Below are 22,777 nucleotides of genomic sequence, written 5' to 3'. Positions count from 1 at the left end.
CGCACATGCGAAAATTTGCATATGCTAATTTTCGCACATGCGAAATTGTCGCATATGTTAATTTTCGCATACGCAAATTTTTCGCATATGCGAAAATAAAACGAGAATATTACGAATATGCGAATATTCGCGAATATATAACGAATATTCGTCCATATATTCGCGAATATTCGCGAATTCGAATATGGCCTATGCCGCTCAACACTATTCATAAATACTGCACTCAAAAAATCATATGACACCCAACAGAGGCCTAACTCTCCTAAGAACACAATAACAACAAAAAAACAAGTATCCTAGAATATCAAGTACTAGTGATAAATATAAAAAAGATTGTTAAGTATAGTAGTTTTATTTTGAGTAGTAACATTCATAAAGGTAATGACAATACTCTACATATGCAAAGAAACTGAATAAAGGTAGGAACAGACAATACTTTTTTGTATAAGGGGATATTTGAAGGGTTTTCTTTATGTTGCATTCATTTCCATCTCACATTCTCCTAATAGCTCCAACAAATCTTTTGTCAACCCACTGTCTCTTCCATGTGTAACTTTCACGATCTCAAAAACCTGAAAGACAATAAAAAAAATTGGATAATTGAATGTAATAATATCTTTTTTCAAAGTGTCTTTATTGTATTTTATGTGCAGATTGCAATAAAGAAAATATAATTTAAAAAAATTCTATTTTGATTTCAGCAAATAATGGTATTAATTATATAAAGACTGTACCAGTTCCCTGGTGGGAACGTTTTAGGTGCTGTACCTTTGGTCCTCACATTCTGCACCTCCCCACCAGTGCTCAGTACAGAGAAGAAAAGTTGTCTGCTCCCTTTCACCTGTGACAGGTAGGAGAATATCTATCTATCTCTCTCTTTTTTGAGGGGACAACAACATTAAAGGGGTTAACAGGATTTTTTTATTATTATTTGACTGTGCTACAGGGGCTGTAATGTAAGTGTAGTTCATAATATAGTAGTGTCTGTACCTGTGTTTCATGGAGGTCTCGCAATTCTTCTGTGATTTTTGCCATTACATTTATTTTTAACAGCATACAAAATGAGTGTAGTCTCAGATTTTCCCAGGTTGCACTGCAGCTGAGACATTACCTCACTAGTCAGGTGTTCAGAGGGAGCCTGTCTTGGCTTCATTGAGTGGAGTGACCACTGGGTGGGAGATCATTCTGCAATAATTTGCAATAGCTGAAGGCACCCTGGTCAGAAAACACTGGTCTATTACATTGAAGACAGTACAGGTGTGTTTTAATGGTGGCATGGCTGATGTGTGCGAGGTAGAAAAATTAACTCACACTTAGAAACAAGGAACTATGGGATTTGTAGTTAGAAAACGAACTCAAACAGGAAATATCCTGTTCACAAAAAGCTAGCCACAGCATTATGGTAATCTCAAAACATAGCCATTTAGCTCCAAGGCAAGCACGGATCCTTCCTATGCATGTCCATTACTGTCTGGCATGTACATTTTAAAATCACCTTAAGGTGAATAACCCCTTTAACCCCTTAAGGACGCAGGACGTAAATGTACGTCCTGGTGAGGTGGTACTTAACGCACCAGGACGTACATTTACGTCCTAAGCATAACCGCGGGCATCGGAGCGATGCCCGTGTCATGCGCGGCTGATCCCGGCTGCTAATCGCAGCCAGGGACCCGCCGGCAATGGCCGACGCCCGCGATCTCGCGGTCGTCCGCCATTAACCCCTCAGGTGCCGGGATCAATACAGATCCCGGCATCTGCGGGAGTTCGCGATTAAAATGAACGATCGGATCGCCCGCAGCGCTGCTGCGGGGATCCGATCATTCATAACGCCGCACGGAGGTCCCCTCACCTTCCTCCGTGCGGCTCCCGGCGTCTCCTGCTCTGGTCTGTGATCGAGCAGACCAGAGCAGGAGATGACCGATAATACTGATCTGTTCTATGTCCTATACATAGAACAGATCAGTATTAGCAATCATGGTATTGCTATGAATAGTCCCCTATGGGGACTATTCAAGTGTAAAAAAAAATGTAAAAAAATGTAAAAGTAAAAAAAAAGTGAAAAATCCCCTCCCCCAATAAAAAAGTAAAACGTCAGTTTTTTCCTATTTTACCCCCAAAAAGCGTAAAAAACATTTTTTATAGACATATTTGGTATCGCCGCGTGCGTAAATGTCCGAACTATTAAAATAAAATGTTAATGATCCCGTACGGTGAACGGCGTGAACGAAAAAAATTTTAAAAAGTCCAAAATTCCTACTTTTTTAATACATTTTATTAAAAAAAAAATTATAAAAAATGTATTAAAAGTTTTTTATATACAAATGTGGTATCAAAAAAAAGTACAGATCATGGCGCATAAAATGAGCCCCCATACCGCCGCTTATACTGAAAAATAAAAAAGTTATAGGTCATCAAAATAAAGGGATTATAAACGTACTAATTTGGTTAAAAAGTTTGTGATTTTTTTTAAGCGCAACAATAATATAAAAGTATATAATAATGGGTATCATTTTAATCGTATTGACCCTCAGAATAAAGAACACATGTCATTTTTACCAGAAATTGTACGGCGTGAAAACAAAACCTTCCAAAATTAGCAAAATTGCGTTTTTCGTTTTAATTTCCCCACAAAAATAGTGTTTTTTGGTTGCGCCATACATTTTATGATATAATGAGTGATGTCATTACAAAGGACAACTGGTCACGCAAAAAATAAGCCCTCATACTAGTCTGTGGATGAAAATATAAAAGAGTTATGATTTTTAGAAGGCGAGGAGGAAAAAATGAAAACGTAAAAATTAAATTGTCTTAGTCCTTAAGGCCAAAATGGGCTGAGTCCTTAAGGGGTTAAACACTGTTATGCAGACTGTGCACTCACTACTTCACATTGTAGCAGAGTGTCATTTCTATAGTGTTCTTACATGAAAAGTTCTTACATAAATAAAATATTTACAAAAATGTGAGAGGTGTAATAATTTGTATGAGATATTGTATGGATCTATCTATCTTATATCTATCTGTCTATATATCTATCTCATATTTATGTATGCACTATGGAAGCGCCAGAGATACCCAATTACAGTGCTCGGGTATCTCCGGCTTTCCCTCTGAGCCCTTCCCTTTAGAGGTCGTTGGGACACCCCCCCCCCCCCCCCACCCATCAGACACCTATTCCCTATCCTGCAGATGGAGAATATGTTTACAGTTTTGGAGTACCCCAATAAAGTTATGCCTCTCCCCTTGAAAACTTTCTACAAACACCCATGACAATGTGTGGTATTGTGGCCCAGCCAGGGCTCAAGTCCTGCAGGAACTCATGGGAAGGGAGTTCCTGCACTAATACCACAGCAGGAACACAGTTCCCATTAGCAGGAGTCCTGCAGGACTAGCCCTTAAAGGGTTACTCTGCCCCTAGACATGTTCTACCCTATCCAAAGGATAGGGGATAAGATGTCTGATCGCGGGGGTCTCGGCTGCGGCACCCCAGACATCCAGGGAACGGAGCAAACTTCGCTCCGTGCCGGATGACTGGTGATGCAGGACAGAGGCTCTTGACGTCACAGTAATGCCCCTCAATGCAAGTCTATGGGAGGGGGCGTGACAGTTGTCACGCCCCCTCTAATAGACTTGCATTGAGGGGCCGTGACCGTGAGTCATGAGCCTCTGTCGCTGCACCCAATGCTCTAAACGAAAGCCGGAAGCAGCAGGGAGAACGCGGGGGTCCTCAGCAGTGGGACCCCCGGGATCAGACATCTTATCCTCTATCCTTTGGACAGGGTATAAGATGTCTAGTACCCCTTTAAGTGGAAATCTAGCGTGAGTTCCCACACTTTTTTTCCCAGCACGTGACCCCTGGGCCCAGCCCTAATCAAGTCAATAGAACTGAGTTGCAATACCAGACACAGACCATTGACAAGAGTCAGACTGTTTAATAGGAAAATGCAACCCCGTTTAATATTTTCTACATAATAAAAATATTAATTAGGAATATGAGAAAAAAAAATGTCTTTGCTTCTTTTTATTGGAGGAAATCTGCCAACAAACTGTCCTCTCCTTCAGCTGTATCACCCAGACATTCAATACAACATGAGAGCAGAAGCACCACTACTGTATACAGTGGGCTTTCCAGCAAACTGCTAGTTTAACTCTTTTTTTTTTTTTTGTGTTTTTTTGTGTGAAAACCTTAGTGGAGTAACACGCAAATCACTGAAGTTCTCAGTGGCCAAAGTAGCCTAAATGTTTAGCAAGTTGTAGGCTATGTTTCCATTAAAATAGAGCCCCAATGTAATACGCACATCTCTCATACCTCCAGATTAGAGGAAATAAAAAAAGATTGAAAATAAATTATCCTTTGTGAACACAACAAAAAGCGAAAAAAAAAACACCTTTTCTCCTCTCTACACTGAAATGTGAATCTGGCTGCTGAAAAGCACAAAAGCACATAAAAGTATGCAGATTGATTACCACAATGTTGGATTATGATAACCAAAAACGATTAGCTAGAACTGCACTATCCACATATGGTAGGAAGCAGAAGATGGCTCTTTTGGTACTTTGTATTTTATCCCAGACTGATTAAAATGAATGAGTTCTGATGTGACTCACACAGCAAATGACTTTGCGCAGTTTTCTGCATAATGAGAACATGCAGTGGAATGGGCACAAGGTCTGTTACAGGGAAATGGAATTGTGAACTAAATGAGACACTGGTGCGGTTATACTCTATTAATGAGGACTCGGTTAGATATTTCCATAGCTTTCTGAGACATTTTATAAGGAAATCTAGACAAAACATCAAAAACCTGTATTGTTCTTTGTCCGCACAGAGCACACTTGACAGATATTGATTTTAAATGAGATTGTCAGAAACATACAGTACATAGTGGATATGACATGGTAGTATCTAGCAACACTTTACTACATGAATTGAATTTCCTAGATTGTGGGGAAATTTGATTTCCTGAATACCTTGTATATATTTTAAATCTACACATGTATCACAGGAACGAGGTTTGTTATACTTATGAACCATGTACTTGTGTCACTTGGAGAAGATCAAAACAGATTTAAAGGAGTACTGCAGCCTTAGACTACTTATCCCCTATCTGCAGAATAGGGGATAAGTGTCTGATCGCCGGGGTCCGAACACTGGGACCCCCCGCGATCTCCTGTACGGGGCCCGGCGCTGTCACGACTCTCCGCATGCAGGAGGCGTGTCAACCGCAGGATGAGGCTGCAGCCAACACGCCCCCTCCATGAATCTCTATGGGAGTGGTGATGATGGAGCATTCGTGCATCCCTCCCCCCCCCCCTCTACCATAGAGCTGAATGGAGAGGGCTGTTTGTGAGGTCAACGACACAAGCATTAGCCACGCAGAGTTGTGGCAGTTCTGGGTCCCCATACAGGAGGTCATGAGGGGTTCCAGCGGTCGGACCCTGAAATAACTTGAAACTGACAAAAGTAAAAATGAATAAAAAATTCCTGAAAATTAACTGATGAAAATCAGACATTGCTTTTGAATTGTGGTTTAACAGAATAATTAAAAAAAAACAAAGTGATGAAACTGGACAAAAATGATGGCTCCTGAATTTAATTGATTGTTGCACAACCTTATAAGGCAGTCTTTGAAATCCAACAATTTCTGTAAGACTAGGTTTCCACACAGCAGTTTTTAAGCCAATGTCAGAAGTTGATCTAGCAGTAAAGAGAAGTATAGGTTCTTCACCAGAAAAACAAAAAAAAGAAAACCTGTGTGCAAACCTAGCCTTACATTCAATGGGGGAGATTTACCAAAATCTGTGCAGAGGAAAAGTTGATCAGTTACCCATAGCAACCAATCAGCTCACTTCTTTCCTTATTGAAAAGGTCTCTGACAAATGAAAGAAGCAATCTGATTGGTTGCTATGGGCAACTGGTCAATTTTTCCCTGTACAAGTTTTGATAACTCTACCCCAATGAGACTTCTGGACTTGTCTACAGGGATATTGGTCCACTTCACATTAGCAAACTGCTCCTGTTGTCTTAGGTTTAAGGCTGGAATTCCACAGAGGATTTTCAAAAACGCCATAAAAAAACGCCCATTTTGCCGCACTGTTTTTTCGCAGAAAAAACGCAGCGTCCAGATGTTAGCTGCAAGTCAATAGTAAACTGAAAAATGCCAGATCCACTTGGTGTTTTTCAGTTTGGCGTTTTTTTTAATCCCTTTGGCGTTTTTCAGCTATTTTGGGTTCAGAGGCCGGTTTTCCAAAACGCCCATCAAAACCTAGTTTGGCTTTTTTGCACAGAAGTCGTGGTGTTTTCCTCCCATAGAAGTCTATGGGAGAGCAAAAATGCCAAGAAAAACGCCATGTTGGTTTTAACTTTGGCATTTTTGCTGGCGTTTTTTATTCTTTTTTGGACTTTAGCGATCCTAAAAATTGATACTTTTTTTTAATAAAAATTTTGTAGGGTATTAAAACAATAATAATAAAAAAAAATACAGTGGTGATGGAAAAAATAGTATTTAACAAAATTTATCTTTTTTATAAAAACATTTTTATTAATTTTTAAACAGGGATCAATTCATGAGTGCGGGCAGGGCAATAAAAATGTAGCCGACAATAATAAAAATGTAGTGTGTGTTTTTGACTTTTTATTTTTTAGGTAGTACTACTACTCACAGCATGGAACACACTGTTCCATGATGGGAGTAGTAGTACATGTACTAATTGACTGATCGCCCCGGGTTCTGTTGCAATCCTTCTGAATAATTTATAGATGCGGCTGCCGCTCTTCTATGGTCCCCTGCACTGCCATACATATACACCTATTCATATTTCCCGCAGAGAGCTGTGATTGGCCAGATGGTTCCAGCCAATCACAACTCTGTAGGAAATATGAACAGTGCAGGGGACCATAGAAGAGCGGCCGGCTGCATCTATACATTATACAGGAGGATCACAGCGGGTATCAGGAGTGACAATCGCTGCGATCTGTCTATTAATGCAGGTACTACAACTCCCAGCATGGAGCAGAGTGTGCTCCATGATGGGAGTAGTAGTACCTGCAGTTAAGGACAGATCACAGCTGACATCACTCCTGACAACTGCTGTGATCGTCCTATCTATTGCAGAGATGCGTAGCGGCTTTCTCCTGCACTCCGCATCTCTGCACTATACTCCAGCCGGTGTGATATGGAAATTTGCGCCCCATGCAGACTTGCCTCCGCACCCCCCCCCCCCCCCCCCCCCTCAGCTCTCCAAAGATTTACAAAGCTAGAGCTTGGGTGGGAGGGCAGAGCAAAGGAAGAGCAAGGGAAGAGTGGAGGTACATGCCCCCCTCATCTCCCCTCTCCCTGCTCTGCCTTCGGAGGACGCATGTCTGCACGGGAGAACGGGAGGATAACAAAGTGCAGGGGCTGGGGATTTATAGACTGCAGGGGCTGGGGAATAAAGGCAAATTCCAAAGGTAAAAAAGCCAGAAAAACTGCCAAAACGCAGGGAAAAACAGTGGCAGTTTTTCCGGTGGTTTTTAAGCCTAAAAAACGCAGTGCAAAAACCTCAGTGGAATCCCAGCCTAAAAGGTATCCTCTGCAGACTGCATGTTTTGGTTCCTTTCACAGATATTTGAAAGGATTCAGATCAGGGCTCATGACACGATAAGTTTATTCTGTAGGTCCATACAGTTATGATACCCAATTTATATAGGTTTCTCTTTATTTTTCTACTTAAAATTTGATTTAACTACATGCACCAAAATTAGTATGTTTAAAATTGCCTTCTTCTGATTCCAATAACTTTTTTATTTTTTCGTATAAAGGGCGGTATGTGGGCTCATTTTCTGTGACGTGATCTGAAGCTTTTATCGTTACCCTTTTTGTTCTGATGGGACTTTTTAATCGCTTTTTATACATTTTTTATGGTATAAAAAGTGACCATAAAATACGCTATTTTGAACTTTGGAATTTTTTTTACGGGCACAGCATTTACCATGCAGTTTAATTAATTATATATTTTTAGAGTTCTGACATTTACGCATGTGGCGATATCATATATGTTAATTTATTTAGATTATTTTACATCATTATTTTACATCAAACTTTTATTAAGGAAGGGGTTAAATCACTTTTATTAACTCTTTTTTTTTATTAATTTTTTTGCAATGTTATAGCCCCCATAAGGAACTATAACATGCAATACACTGATATAATACACTGATCAATGCTATACCATAGCATAGCATTGATCAGTGTTATTGGCAGTCGATTGCTCAAGCCTGGATCTCAGGCTTGGAGCAATCAAGTGCCGATCAAACAGCCAGGAGAAAGGTAAGAAGACTCCCGCTGTCCTTTCAGCTGTTCGGGATCCCGTGATTTCACTGATGTGGTCCCGAACAGCTCCGCTGAGCTAACTGGCAGTGTATTCTCCCATTTTAGATGCCGCAATCAACTTTGATCGTGGTGTCTAAAGGGCTAATACCGGACATACGCCCGATCGGCGATGTCCGGTATTAGCCGCAGGTCCTGGTTGCTGATAGCAACTGGGACCCAGCAGATACGAAGCACGCTCAGCTTCTGAGCGCTTCACATTACGGGAGCCGGCCACAGATGTAAATATACGTCCATGGTCATTAAGGGGTTAAAATCCCATCGACAAGGAGTTCGGTTAAAATGTCCCCATCATTAAAGGGGCACTCCGGTGGAAAACTTTTTTCTTTAATCAACTGGTGCCAGAAAGTTAAACAGATTTGTAAATTACTTCTATTAAAAATTCTTAATACTTCCAGTACTTATTAGCTTCTGAATACTGCAGAGGAAATTCTTTTCTTTTTGGAACACAGAACTCTCTGCTGAAATCATGACCACAGTGCTCTCTGCTGACATCTCTGTCCATTTTAAAAACTGTTCAGAGTAGAAGAAAATCCCCATAGTAAACATATGCTTCTCTGGACAGTTCCTAAAATGGACAAAGATGTCAGCAGAGAGCACTGTGGTCATGATGTCAGCAGAGAGCTCTGTGTTCCAAAAAGAAAAGAATTTCCTCTGTAGTATTCAGCAGCTAATAAGTACTGGAAGATTTTTTAATAGAAGTAGTTTAAAAATCTGTTTAACTTTCTGGAACCAGTTGATTAAAAAAAAAAAAATTATAAGTTTCCATCGGAGTACCCCTTTAACAAAATGTTTGATTGGTCAGGGTCTAAAGCCATGGTGACACGTCGGAATTTCTGTCCCGGATTCCGCTTTGGAATTCGGCATAGAGATTCTGCTGCTTGTGCACATACTGGAAATTCCATGGCAGATTGTTCGGCGCACTCCACATGGAATGCAGCCGTCTATGAGATGGCACATTCTTGTGCCATCCATAAACATGCCATGGCCCACAGTTTGCAGAAAAGTCCGCACAGAGATTCTCCGTGCAGGCATTCCATCGAGATACCATAGCCTTGTGATCAAACCCCCAAGATCATGAGAATGAGTGTGGAGTAGCACGCAGCTGAGTGCTTCATTCCCTGAAATTGTGAAATTCTGCAAGTCTGAAGAAGAGAAAATAGTAAGCAAATATTTATTTTCTTCTTAATGAAGTTTTATGTTTTGTATGTGTAGTCTTCTGATATAATTCACAGAAACTTCTTGTTGTAATTGCCAAAGCACAGTCTTTTTAGTGGCCATTATAATTACTGTCATCTTTTCACTGCTATTAAAACACCTAAAACTAATTGAAGCTGTTTTTGCTGCTTATAAAATTTTTGTGAAAAACTGGCACAATTACCGTCTGTAATTACCCAGAATTCACAGCTGCATAAGAGCAGTATGGTGAGGCACTATAATGGGCAAATATGATGTGTGAGCTTTTCCCCTCTCCTTTCCCTCTCTAATTAAATGGACATTGGTGAACTGGTGAATAAACAAGTTCTAGTTTTTTTTCGATACTACAGATGTTACAGGATATTAACATCAACATAGATTTCATAGTAATAGCATCTGGGACATTTAAAGGATGCTGATCCTGCAAAGTTTCAACTCTCAAAAGTGCTGAAGGGCGAGTTTCTTTGGTATACAGGGTGCAATTAAGCGGACTTTCTGTTGGTCACTATTGCACATACTGTATGTCTCCAGAAAGACAATTGCTTGGTACTAGAGATGAGCAAATTTTAGAAAAATTAGATTTGGCCGATTCGCCGAATGAAAAAAAAAAAGATAAACCAATTCGATCCGAATAAATTCTCAGCAAATTTTTATTAGTAATGTATTTTAATAATGTGTTTAAAAAAGTGTGTGTGTGTTTCACTTTTTTTCCTCTTTTTCTTAAATTTTTTTAGGTAGTACTAATACTCCCAGCATGGAACAGACTGTTCCACAATGGGAGTAGTAGCGCCTGTGCTAATAGACAGATCGCCCCGGGTGTCACTCCTGACATCTGCTGCGATCGTCCTGTATAATGTATAGATGCAGGCGGCTTTCTCGCATCTAGAAAGAACTATTGCATCGGGTATCAGGAGTGATACCTGCTGTGATCTGTCCTTAACTGCAGGTACTACTGCTCACAACATGGAGCACACTCTGCTCCATGCTGGGAGCTGTAGTACCTGCAAAACATGAACATGAACCCTCGACATGTTTCGCTGTGGCTACAGCGTTGTCAAGAGGATCATGTGGCTACGTCTGTATTCCAATGAACTTCATTGCTGCCGGGTTACCTTCATGAATTTCATTAAAGTGTTGCATTACTCTAGGAGAACCCTTTTCAGATTTCAGGGAATATAAATGTTCCCTAAAATGTGTGTGTTACCCACATAAAACCGACCACAATCGCACATTAATGCATATATAACAAAATCCGTCCGGCAGCATATGAAGTCTTTGACTTGTACGAAATGTCCTCCTATATTATAACCTCTTCCTTGTAGCAAGTTGTTACACCAATTACAACCCTTGCATCTAAAATTTCCTACAGGGGTCCCACTGCTCAACCAATTAGATTTCTCTGTCTGAAATCAACTACGAGTTATCATATCTCCTATATTGGGAACTCGTTTAAACGCAATGAGTGGTTTCTTTTGTGTGAACTGGCTTAAAACGGGATCTTTTTGCACTAAATACCAGTTCCTTTGTATAGCCTTTTTTACCTGATCTGCCATGGGACTAAAATCAAATGTGAAACAAAACCGTTGGTCATTACTGTCTCTCTGTATTCTATTCTTTTATTTCGTTTTATTTTTGTAAGCTGAATTATTTAACATCTAGAATCGATCTGCTCTATTGGCTTTTTGGTAAGCTTTTTCTAAAATTTGGTTAGGGTAAATTACTTCTATTTAAAAATCTTAATTCTTCTAGCACGTAGCAGCTTCTATTTGCTCCACAGGAAGTTATTTTATTTTTGAATTTCCTTTTCAAGTCTGACCACAGTGCTCTCTGCTGACACTTCTATCCATTTTAGGAACTGTCTGGAACAGGAGAGGTTTGCTATGGGGATTTGCTCCTACTCTGGATAGTTCTCAAAATAAACAGAGATGTCAGCAGTGTTACGCCGAGCGCTCCGGGTCCCCGCTCCTCCCCGGAGCGCTCGCAGCATCCTCTCATTCGCAGCGCCCCGGTCAGACCTGCTGACCGGGTGCGCTGCAATATCTCTCCCAGCCGGGATGCGATTCGCGACGTTGGGCGCGCGCGCGCCGGGTCTCTGCAATTTAAAGGGCCACTGCGCCACTGATTGGCGCAGCAGGCCTAATCAGTGTTATCATCTGTGCACTCCCTACTTATACCTCACTTCCCCTGCACTCCCTCGCCGGATCTTGTTGCCATTGTGCCAGTAATAGCGTTCCCTTGTGTGTTCCTAGCCTGTGTTCCAGACCTCCTGCCATTGCCCCTGACTACGATCCTTGCTGCCTGCCCTGACCTTCTGCTACGTCCGACCTTGCTATTGTCTCCTCCCTTGTACCGCCCCTATCTTCAGCAGTCAGAGAGGTTGAGCCGTTGTTGGTGGATACGACCTGGTTGCTACCGCCGCTGCAAGACCATCCCGCTTTGCGGCGGGCTCTGGTGAATACCAGTAGCAACTTAGAACCGGTCCACCAACACGGTCCACGCCAATCCCTCTCTGGCACAGAGGATCCACCTCCAGCCAGCCGAATCGTGACAAGCAGAGAGCATTGTGGTCAGAAAGAAATGAAATTCTAAAAGAAAAGAACTTCCTGTGGAGCAAATGGAATCTGATAAGTACTAGAAGGATTAAGATTTTTAAACGTAATTTACAAATCTGTTTAACTTTCTGGCACCAGTTGATTAAAAAAAAAACATTTTCCAGGGGAGTACCCCTTTAATATAAAAGAACCTCATCTGTTACAAAGCTTTTGTACAGGTAAAATATTATACAGACAGCTAATTGGAAAGTTGCTGTTTTAACAATTTTGGATATAAGGGAAGGTAACTAGCTTGATAGAAGAAATATTATTCAAAGCATTATAATATTGTAGAACCATCAATAAAAATTTTTTAATTTCTTCTTCTCAGATGAGTGTAAATTAAAGGGCTAACAGAGCGGATTAGATAAATAGTATTCTATGCTCCCTCTTTAATGCTGCTGAATATTCCTGCACACAGTGCCATCAGCTGGTAGGGCATTAATCACACGCAGAGCTTAAAGTTTTAAAAGAATGCAACTTGGATGCAGCAATTGCAAGTAAAATCACAGACTTCTTTTATTAAAGTTGTGCACTTACAGAAATTACAGGACAGCTGTAACACCAACGCGACATCTAGGCACCCTTAGTCATGGTTCCAAAGCACCTGCCTCTCAAATGAAACAGTGCCATCAACTTCCATGTACCATTTAAAGTACTTGTAGAGAAATAAAAAGGAATGTCCAGCTCAGAAATATTGATAAAACTTGACATTTATTAGAAAATCATAAAAAATAGTAGTCCACCAACATACAGGTCCAAAAAAGCTTAGGATCGGAAGTATTTCGGTCTAAGCGACCTTAAACAGATCTATGTATGATTAAAGGGTTACTCCGCTCCCCAGTGTCCGGAACATTGAGTTCCTTAACGCTGTGTGCGGGTTTCCGTGTTCACGCCCGCCCCCTCGTGATGTCACGGCCTGCCTCTCAATGAAAGTCTATGGGAAGGGGGCGCGACAGCTGTCATGCCCCCTCCAATAGATTTACATTGAGGGGGAGGGACGTGATGTCACATGAGGGGCGTGACGTCACGAGTAGGTGGGCATGAACACAGAAGCCCGCACACAGCGTTCAGGAACTCAATGTTCGGGACGCTGGGGAGTGGAGTAACCCTTTAAGGTCTCTTAGACTGAAACCCAACAGATCCTGTGTGTTTGGGTACCTGCAAGTTAGTGGACTACTATTAGAGAAAAAATTCTAGTTTTATCAAGATTCCTGAGCAGGATGTTCCTTTTTGGTTCTCTACATTTTGTTCGGCCCTACTCTGGGTTTGTCCTTGCCGAAGTATCTTGCTGCAAGCAAGAGGTGAGAGCTGGTTCTGGTGTGTAGCACATTAGGCTGTTTAAGATTCAAAGTCCTTGTGTCTTCCGGACTTTGGCTTCTTTTTAACCTCCTGGGCCCTGGTGTAACTGCTACCATGGCATCACCTATAGCTATACCAGCTGTTACAAAGAACTGTGACAGGGATTTGAAACAATTATTTTTCAGCTAGGACCATATTGAGGCTCTGTGCTCCAGAGTGCAGAATTCATCCATATCTACGCGTTCAGAGCGCACAATCTGTCTCTTCTCTACACTTTCCTGTATACAGATCACTGATAACTGTGATCTTATGCCCTGTTATGTCTTAGTGATCTGTATTTAAAGACATACAGGAAAAATGTCGATCAGGAAATCCTTCCAACACAGAGCTCCTGACTTGAAACATTAAAAAGGCCTTATGTGTCCCAAAGTGAATTTGGTAGACAGTGACATATAAAGAAAACCGTCCCGAATGCAGTATTTTAAAATGCGACAAAATTGGTGACAACAACTAACAATTGTTTAATATAATTCAAACATGATATACTCGCCTGCTTAAAGGTTGTCATAGCTTCAAGAAACCTGCCCAGATGAAGCTGGATCTTGCCCACTCTCATTATCTGGATGGCCCGTACCGGATTGTAATTTGAATAATACAAGCTGAAAAGAAATAAAAAGAATTCATTTTTCCTTTCCTAACAAAGCCACTATGTTTAGATATACCACATGTCTAATTTTACACACTTAGTACAAAATTGAGGATTGGGAACACAAATAAGCTTATTCAGAACAATGATAATAGGCTGGTTTTCTGCTGAATGAGCAGCATTCACCAGGTGGACACCATTGAGGACTTGGGCTAGATCCAACAACTTTATGAAGCCATTATATTTCCTTGCAGGTTTTTAATGCCTACGGAGAGCAGCTTCTTTTTTTTGGACTAAAATGAAACTCAGGGCACAGCCTCCTACCAGCCTTACATTATCCTGACTTATTTTAAATAATGGAAACCTTTAATTGTACATTTACCTATGGTCTAAAATATGAAGTATGCAAATGACATAGCCAGCAGTAGATGGGATATGTGTGTATATATGATAATAATACGTTATAATGGAAACAGTGTTAATTTGTTTATTTCACTTGGGAGATTGTATGTTATTCCAATGACATCATTTATTTGGAAAAGGGTTATTTCCCACTAGTCTCGAGCATCACCTTTCATTTGATTGTCTAAGGAAGATGGTAAAAGTATATATGTAATTTATGCTGTGTAAATTGTTTTTATATCCAATTGAGTTGTTGATTTTAGACAGCCTGGAACAAGGGTTCAGGGAGACCAGGCTGTTAGCACCTTGCAATATATCTGTGTATACATTATTAGCCAGTTAGGGTCTATATGCAGTGCAGCTGTAAAGAAGCCCACAATATCTCATCTCATGGTTCCTGTAAGCCATACTAGTAACTAATTGTGTTTGACCAGCAACTGGAAGGCCATACTGCCATACATAGACTTAGGATCTAATAAATAGGAAATACCTAATCCCAATTTGTATCCATATTTTCAAACATATACTACTACCAAGGCTCCTAGTATTAGACTTCTACTGCTTAGTCAGTGTACAGGGGCTCTATAATATGTAGCACCCTGCTTTGTCCTGAAGAAAGGCAAGAACCATGAAAAAGCTGTCTACAGATAAGTAGCTCAATCTTTTGAGAGCTTATGGCCAAGCTTGACTTGTACAGATTTCTCTTTCCTTTACTGGAGAAGGCTACTTTGCATTTCCTCTTCAAAGTCATAGCATGTTATTTAAAAGAATTATTCAAATTATAAGCAGACCTAGCTTAAAGGGGAACTTTGTCCCTAGTCCAAAGGATAGGGGGTAAGATGTCTAATCACAGGGGGTCCGGCTTCTAAGACCCCTGCAATCTTGGAGCTTCCATGTTTGTGTTGTCACACCACACCCCCTCCATTCATGACTATGGTAGGGGACATGATGGCTAGTACATGATGGCTCCTCCTTTAGACATGGGCATGGCGGCTGTGGGTGCCCATGATCTGGCATGGAACGGAGTACGCTCCATGCACCTGATGACTGGGGTGCCGCACCGGACCCCTGCGTTCAGACATCTTATCCTCTTTCCTTTGGATAGGGGATAAGATGTTTAGGTGTGGAGTACCCCTTTGAGTCCAGTTCAAAGGGTTCCAACAATCTATACTATCTATGGATAGTTCAAAAACAAAGAAACCCAAACATCTACACCACCAAAACCATAAATAGTAGTATTTAATGAACAAATCAGACTTTTAGAAATAAGATCAGTTGTAAAATGAACAGTAGAAAAAAAAAATTAAGAACATTCCTGTCTGCAACTGTAGGCAGTCATAGAAATCTGTTTTACAATCACAATATCCTTCGGAATGTAGACATTTTATTCTAGCATTTATTATCCATCTGTCCATTTATTTTCCAGGGAAACTGGCTCATTTTTCTTACCTGATAAATTAATTATGATTGCGCTCTTGTTAATCTGAGCAATAAACGTCCATTCTGTCTTTAGGTAAACTGTATTGTCGATATTGTTTTAGTGGCTATATCCTTGGATACATAAGATTTCAAGTAGAAGAAAATAGATATATGAGTAGAACATTGCAGTAAAATTGTGATTTCCTTTTCGAACATCACATCATTGGCCCAATGCAGAGGGTACAGAAAAAGAAGTCCTAAGAACAATTCTAGTAAAATTGTAAGATTCATTATCAAACTGGAATTAAGTCTGGGAAGTGAGTAGTAACAACTCTTATCGTGTTGGGTATCTTCACATGTTGAGGCCACAGGGCAAAAAGTAGGGTGCAGTAGTCTGTCCAAAATGGTTTGATCAGTGCACTGTTGTTATTTTTTTTCATTATTATTTCTGCCTGCCTGCTGTTGATCCTGTAAACTCTAGCACTGGGGCATTTATTTAAATACTGGATGTAAATTATGTCCTGAAGTGGGAACAAAAGGAGAAGCCTTGAAACTCTGAACCATGGATACTAAGTAAATATTTTAGGGAACAAGAGAGTTACAGGATTTTTTCAGTGACATTTTTTTTTAAATAAATGCATCAATGGTGCTACAAAAAGAAATTATACTCACCTACCCCAATCTCCCACTGCTGTCGCTCAAACACCATTCGATCCCTGATGCTCTCTGCTTCTTCTTATGACATCCCATTCATGTGGGAACAGCCTGCTGAGCTGATCTGGTGAGGCAGGGCCATTAGGTACCCATGGGCCTGTGCCTAGGACAGCAGTGTTGAGGGGGACAGTACTTCGGGGAGTACAAAAATATGATACATTTTATGTAGATGCTGCCCCTAAGTTTTGGTCTGGAGAAAATCAATTTCCCCTTTGGATGAATCCACATGGGCAGAACAGCTATGAATTCTACTCGCAGATCTGCACCCAAAGCACACTCATCATGTGGTGAATTTGTGATTTACTTCACCACGTTTTATGTGTAAAGTGTGAATCTGCAACTAAATCATCATGTAACACATGCAGCTTCTGCTGCGTAATTACGACAGATCTGCATAAAAAATTATGATTCTTGGGGAATCACCCTAATGGGGTGTATTCAGTCGGAGTATTTAGTGCAGCACAGCCCTGGGTAAGGTGGGCCCCATCTGCTGGCAGTGATTAGCTAAGGGACAGTTCCCTTGTCATGGGAAGAAGAAAGATGCAAAGAACATTGAGGACAAAGCCAATATTTCCCCGGAAAACCCTTAAAAGTAAGTTAAAGACATATAAAGGTTTCTCCTATTGGGTTATTTTTTGTGTTTGCCTAACATTGATCTATCTTTCTTCTTATCTATGTATTACACATACTGCACAGTAGAATGTGAGATTTAATTGGAACTAAATCAATACCTGCATTAATTATGTTCTCTCCATAATTCGGGGGGGGGCATTCCTTTACTTCACTTCATATTTCTCCCAGATCCCAAGAACACTGATTTTAATCATTGGTTATTTGCCCTCCTATGAAATAGAGCCTACATGTCTTGGAGATAGGGACATTAGACTGCAAGACCTATATTTTTCTGCATATACAGGGATATATTATTCACTCCTAATGAAAATATCAAGCTTCAGTGCTTCTCTTTGTATGCAGTTTTTGTGCTGATGCTTATGTATAGTGAACCACAGAAATGTTGGCAAAGCAAATGGATAAGTTGTTATTAAACAATGATGTGGAAGTTAGAATAAGCAGATTGTGAAAATATGAATTTCATACAAAAATTAAGAATTGATTCATGTGAATCTAGAGATCTTAATAACTGCATGGTCTTGTGAAATATCACACTCAACATAAAAGAACTGTAAGGCTTCGATAAAACACAAATTGTGCTGTTGGCTTTTTTTCCCCCTGGAAAACCCCCACTACAATCTACCACCTATTATTTTCCTCCATAATGTGTTTTTTTTCCGACAAAAAGTAGAAGTACAGGTCTTTTTGTGGCTTCTTTTCCCCCTGCACTTGTCTTATTGTACATAATGAACACATGCATATTTTCTTGAATATTTTGGGGAAGGCAACACAATTGTGATTTTGAAAAGCTGAGACACCGAACGCCACTAAAGAAAAGACGCCTCCCCCCCACCCCCACCCCCAAAAAAAAAAATGTAATGCAGGTATGACGTTTCATATTTCCTTACTGACTTCCAGCTAACTTCTAGCTACAGCATTTTTGGCCCAAAACAAAACCATGTGACAGCACCGATGTGTAAGATTCTAGCCTAAGTGTTATTTATACATGCACATGAGTTTAGATTTTCACAATCAATATCACAATGTAAATGTTACCAATTTGTACAGTTATCCTTATTTCTAATGTACAATAGTTATTTCCACTAGCTTAAGTGGCATTTCACATGTACAGTAACCTGTCCAGATTTGATGCACAGGATTCTATGCTGTTGATTTCAATGTAAACTAAATGACTGAAATCCTGTGCATCAAATCTATGTGAATAGACATTAGAAGAAAACAGGGTTATATGTGCCTTGGCTATTTCTACATGTGTCTAGGGCTCTGTTTACAGCATAAATCACAGATTCTGTAAAATTTAATGAGAAATATAGCATCGCTTGCAAGAAAAATGGACATACTGGTTGAACCATGGGTTAATAGACCCCATTAAACTCTATGGGATCCATTGGGCACCAGCGGTGTCCACTGTGCTATGATTTCTGTTTACAACAGACACAACAATGACAACATGAACATAGCCTTTGCAGCCTTATCTCCACTAAAATGAATGAGGCAAAACTGTAACATCATATACAAGCAGTGGAGAGGTATAGGATTGTTTATGAAAGAAAGCAGCCATGTTTTTCTAATCATGAACCATTCCTTTAAAGAGAATCTGACAACCTGTTTACCCGCACTAAACCCAATAAACTGGGTTATAATGTGGGTGAACAGCTTTACAAAGAGGGGTCACTTAGTTAAATCTGTCGAGTTTTTCCTGAGTTATGGCAATGTAGTTTTCCTGCAGCATTGCGCAGCCAAATCACTGCCCCCATTATTAATATGCTAATGAATGCCACTGGTGAGTGTTCTCCTCTCTGTGCACTCAACCGCGGCATTCATTGGTATATTAATGACAATGGCAGGTCGGACAGAGAATATGGAGGAGGCAGGGGAGCTGGGTGAGCCAGCTATCTGCCTCCATTGTGCAGAGCTGTGAAATGCAGCAGGCAGATTACAGTGTCATACCTCAAGAAATACTCAATGGATTTCAATATGTGACCCCTCTTTGTAAAGCTGTTCAAGTTTATTGGGTTTAGTGTGGGTGAACGGGGTGTCAGATCCTCTTTAAGGACCCAACTAAACTAAAGTAGCATATGAAATTTTTACAAATTTGTAAGTCAGTACAAATGGCGTTAGAAGAAATTCATTGCTGCCATTTTTACTTTTTTGGTAGAAAACAGCAAAGCCAATTTCTCTTGAAACAATAGGATCAGTACTGATATCAGTCTTTCTCCAACACATATATATATATATATATATATATATATATATATTGACCTGATCAATGGACCTTAAATTCAGGTACAATAATAATGCTTGCTGCACACATGACCACTGCCTCATAATGCTGTACAACTCAACGGTTATTAATGCTTATGTAATGGAGAGAGAAATAGGCTGCACCTATCTATGACTATTTAGGGGACTGCCTAAATGTCCTATACACATTGCTTGTGGGCAAAACAATGAAAAACTGGCAGGATATGTCAATATTTATTCTCCTCGCCTGGTGTACAGGTATAGCGTAAGCAATTTTTTCCCTTTAACTTTAGATACCATGAATACCAACAGAAATATAAGGTACAAACTAAATAAAATAAAACAATTATGTAAAACTATAAAGCTTCTAGTAGAGTAGAACATGGTATTTAGCTGTTGTTTAATAATGCAGAAATGGATAGATGCCACTTCCATCACTGAGGGCTCAAGCATCATTAGAAGAGTGATGCCCCCTATGCCATTTCACTTACTCAGTGACATGCATACAATTGCAGACAGGTGGCTACACAGATTGCACAACAGATTTGGACTCTATAAAAGAATTGTTGCCAGATTCTTATAATGGCTTCCTCTTGAGCTGAGGTAGGAAAGCTATCATCTCAAATCTGCTTTTTATTAAGGAGAAGGCTATACATTATTAATAATAAATATGGCTGAATAGCTGGCATTACAACACACTGGTAAGATGTCTGAGTAAATCATGCTCATGAAATCAAATTCCTTGCTTCCTATGTCGGAGAAGGTCTCTGCTTCGCAGCATGAAAATCATGTGATCTACATTAGAATAATACATACAGGTCTCTGCAGCTGTTCCAGGCTCACATGAACACGATAGATAAAAATCTCCTCCAACAACCAGCAGGTTAAAATCAAGTGCTGAGACCGGGATAAAATGAGGGATATTTTTTACCCACAATGCAATGCGTTTCGCGGGAGTTCCGCTTCTTCAGGCATTGCCTGAAGAAGCGGAACTCCCGCGAAACACGTTGCATTGTGGGTAATAAATATCCCTCATTTTATCCTGGTCCCAGCGCTTGATTTTATCCTGCTGGTTGTTGGAGGAGATTTTTACCCTTAGTTTCATGAAATGTGAATTTTGTAACGTATGAACTTCATATTGCATGAATATTGTATTCTGTAACAATTTTTTATACAACAGCATAAAATAGCAATATAACACAGGAGAACAATAGTTTGAGCCCCAGTGGTGCAGTAACAATAAATCCATACATCATAAGACAGATTATGGCATATAAAATGGTGTGAACACACACAAATCTGTTTAAGAGAAATATCATAACATTTGTATTCCAATTCAGAGCTACACCTATCTATTTATTTATTTTATTCATTTGTATACCTATTCCACAGTGGCCTGCAAGGATATGTCTTTTTTCGGATAATGCAGTCGAAAACTTTAAATATAGTTGTGACTTCAGGAGTCTTCATAGTCTTAAAGTGCAATGATCAAATACTGATCCTGACCACCACAGAGAATACTGAAATCTGTACAGACCGCTCTATATGTAAGGGACCTGAGGAAAAGGATTTTCTCTCGAGAATCCATGTAAACAGATGGTTGCCCCTAATGCCACAGCCCCCATGATTTAGGTGAACAAAGTTCAAGTTTTTAAATTATATATATCTATTTTTTTTAACATTTCTTTAAAATCTCAGACAACATTTCTAACACTATTATCACTTTATCCCATTGAATAAATGTTTATAGGGCTCATGGTAAAGTTTTTATTAGGGATGGCTTTACATGTAGCAGTATGGTGCAAGGCAGCCAATGGACAATGTTAACAACATGTGTTCCCCCTGTAACTACAGCATGGCCCAAAAAAATTAATTGCAAAACTGGCCATTGTGTTAAAGTGTGTGTAGTTTAGCTATGTGGTAATTGACCACATGGCAGAGTACCATTAAAAGTGAACCTGGACTTAAAGGGGTACTCTTCCCCTAGACATCTTATCCCCTATCCAAAGAATAGGGGATAAGATGTCTGATTGCTCAGGTCCTGCCGCAGGGGACCCCCACCATCTCCCTGCTGCACCCGACGTTCAAAATTCCAAAATTTGATGAATAATTTAGCTTTTTTTTTTTTTTACTTTGAAACTCTCTGCTTATAAGGAAAATCGACATCCTAAATAAATTATATATTGATTCACATATACAATATGTCTACTTTATATTTTCATCATAAAGTTGACATGTTTTTACTTTTGGAAGACATCAGAGGGTTTCAAAGTTCAGCAGGAATTTTCCAATTTTTTACAACATTTTCAAAATCTGAATTTTTCAGGGACCAGTTCAGGTTTGAAGTGGATTTGAAGGGCCTTCATATTAGAAATACCCCATAAATGACCCCATGATAAAAACTGCACCCCTCAAAGTATTCAAAATTACATTCAGAAAGTGTGTTTACCCTTTAGGTGTTTCACATGAATAGCAGCAATGTGAAGGAGAAAATTCAAAATCTTTGTTTTTTACACTCGTATGTTCTTGTAGACCCAGTTTTTTTTTTTATTTTTACAAGGCGTAAAAGGAGAGAAATCTCCCTAAAATTTGTAACCCAATTTCTCTCGAGTAAGGAAATACCTCATATCAGGATGTAAAGTGCTCTGCGTGTGCACTACAAGGCTCAGAAGGAAAGGAGCGGCAATGGGATTTTGGAGAGTGAGCTTTTCTGAAATGGTTTTTGGGGGGCATGTCACATTTAGGAAGCCCCTATGGTGCCAGAACAGCAAAAAAAAAATAACACACGGCATACTATTTTGGAAACTACATCCCTCAAGGAACGTAAGGTGTTTGACGACTTGGATGTGTAAATTAATTTTTATTTTTCACTAAAATGCAGTTTTTTCCCCAAATTTTTGATCTTTACAAGGGGTAATAGGAGAAAATGCCCCGCAAAATTTGTAACCCCATCTCTGAGTATGGAAATACCCCATGTGTGGAAGTTAAGTGCACTCCAGGCGCACTACAGTGCATTTGAGAAGTCGCATTTGGCTTTTGGAAAGCAAATTTTGCTGATATGGTGTTTGGGGGGCATGTCCTATTTAGGAAGCCCCTATGGTGCCAGAACAGCAAAAAAAAAAAAAAAAAAAAAAAAAAACACATGGCATACTATTTTGGAAACTACACCCCTCAAGGAACATAACAAGGGGTACAGTGAGCCTTAACACCCCACAGGTGCTTGATGACTTTGCAGTAAATTTGGATGTGTAAATTAATTTTTA

At 39.9% G+C, this 22,777-nt stretch overlaps 1 protein-coding gene across 2 annotated transcripts in view; it reads right to left on the bottom strand.

The window, feature by feature from the left end:
• Positions 1 to 333: 333 nt before the first annotated feature.
• The window catches only part of SMYD3 (SET and MYND domain containing 3), an 815,165-nt gene continuing 792,721 nt past the window's right edge, over positions 334 to 22,777 (bottom strand). For both annotated transcript variants that reach the window (XM_056567174.1, XM_056567173.1), the window contains exons 11-12: positions 14,007 to 14,115; positions 334 to 572 (exon numbers count right to left, since the gene is read on the bottom strand). In XM_056567174.1, the coding sequence (XP_056423149.1) occupies positions 471 to 572; positions 14,007 to 14,115 (211 nt within the window). In that variant the 3' untranslated portion in view covers positions 334 to 470. The remainder of the gene's footprint in view (positions 573 to 14,006; positions 14,116 to 22,777) is intronic.

This window comes from Hyla sarda, chromosome 3 (genome assembly GCF_029499605.1).
Source record: "Hyla sarda isolate aHylSar1 chromosome 3, aHylSar1.hap1, whole genome shotgun sequence".
In the NCBI taxonomy this organism is placed as follows: Eukaryota; Metazoa; Chordata; class Amphibia; order Anura; family Hylidae; genus Hyla; species Hyla sarda.
The sequence above is the reverse complement of the archived record's forward strand: the minus strand, read 5'-3'. Positions and strand labels throughout refer to the sequence as shown.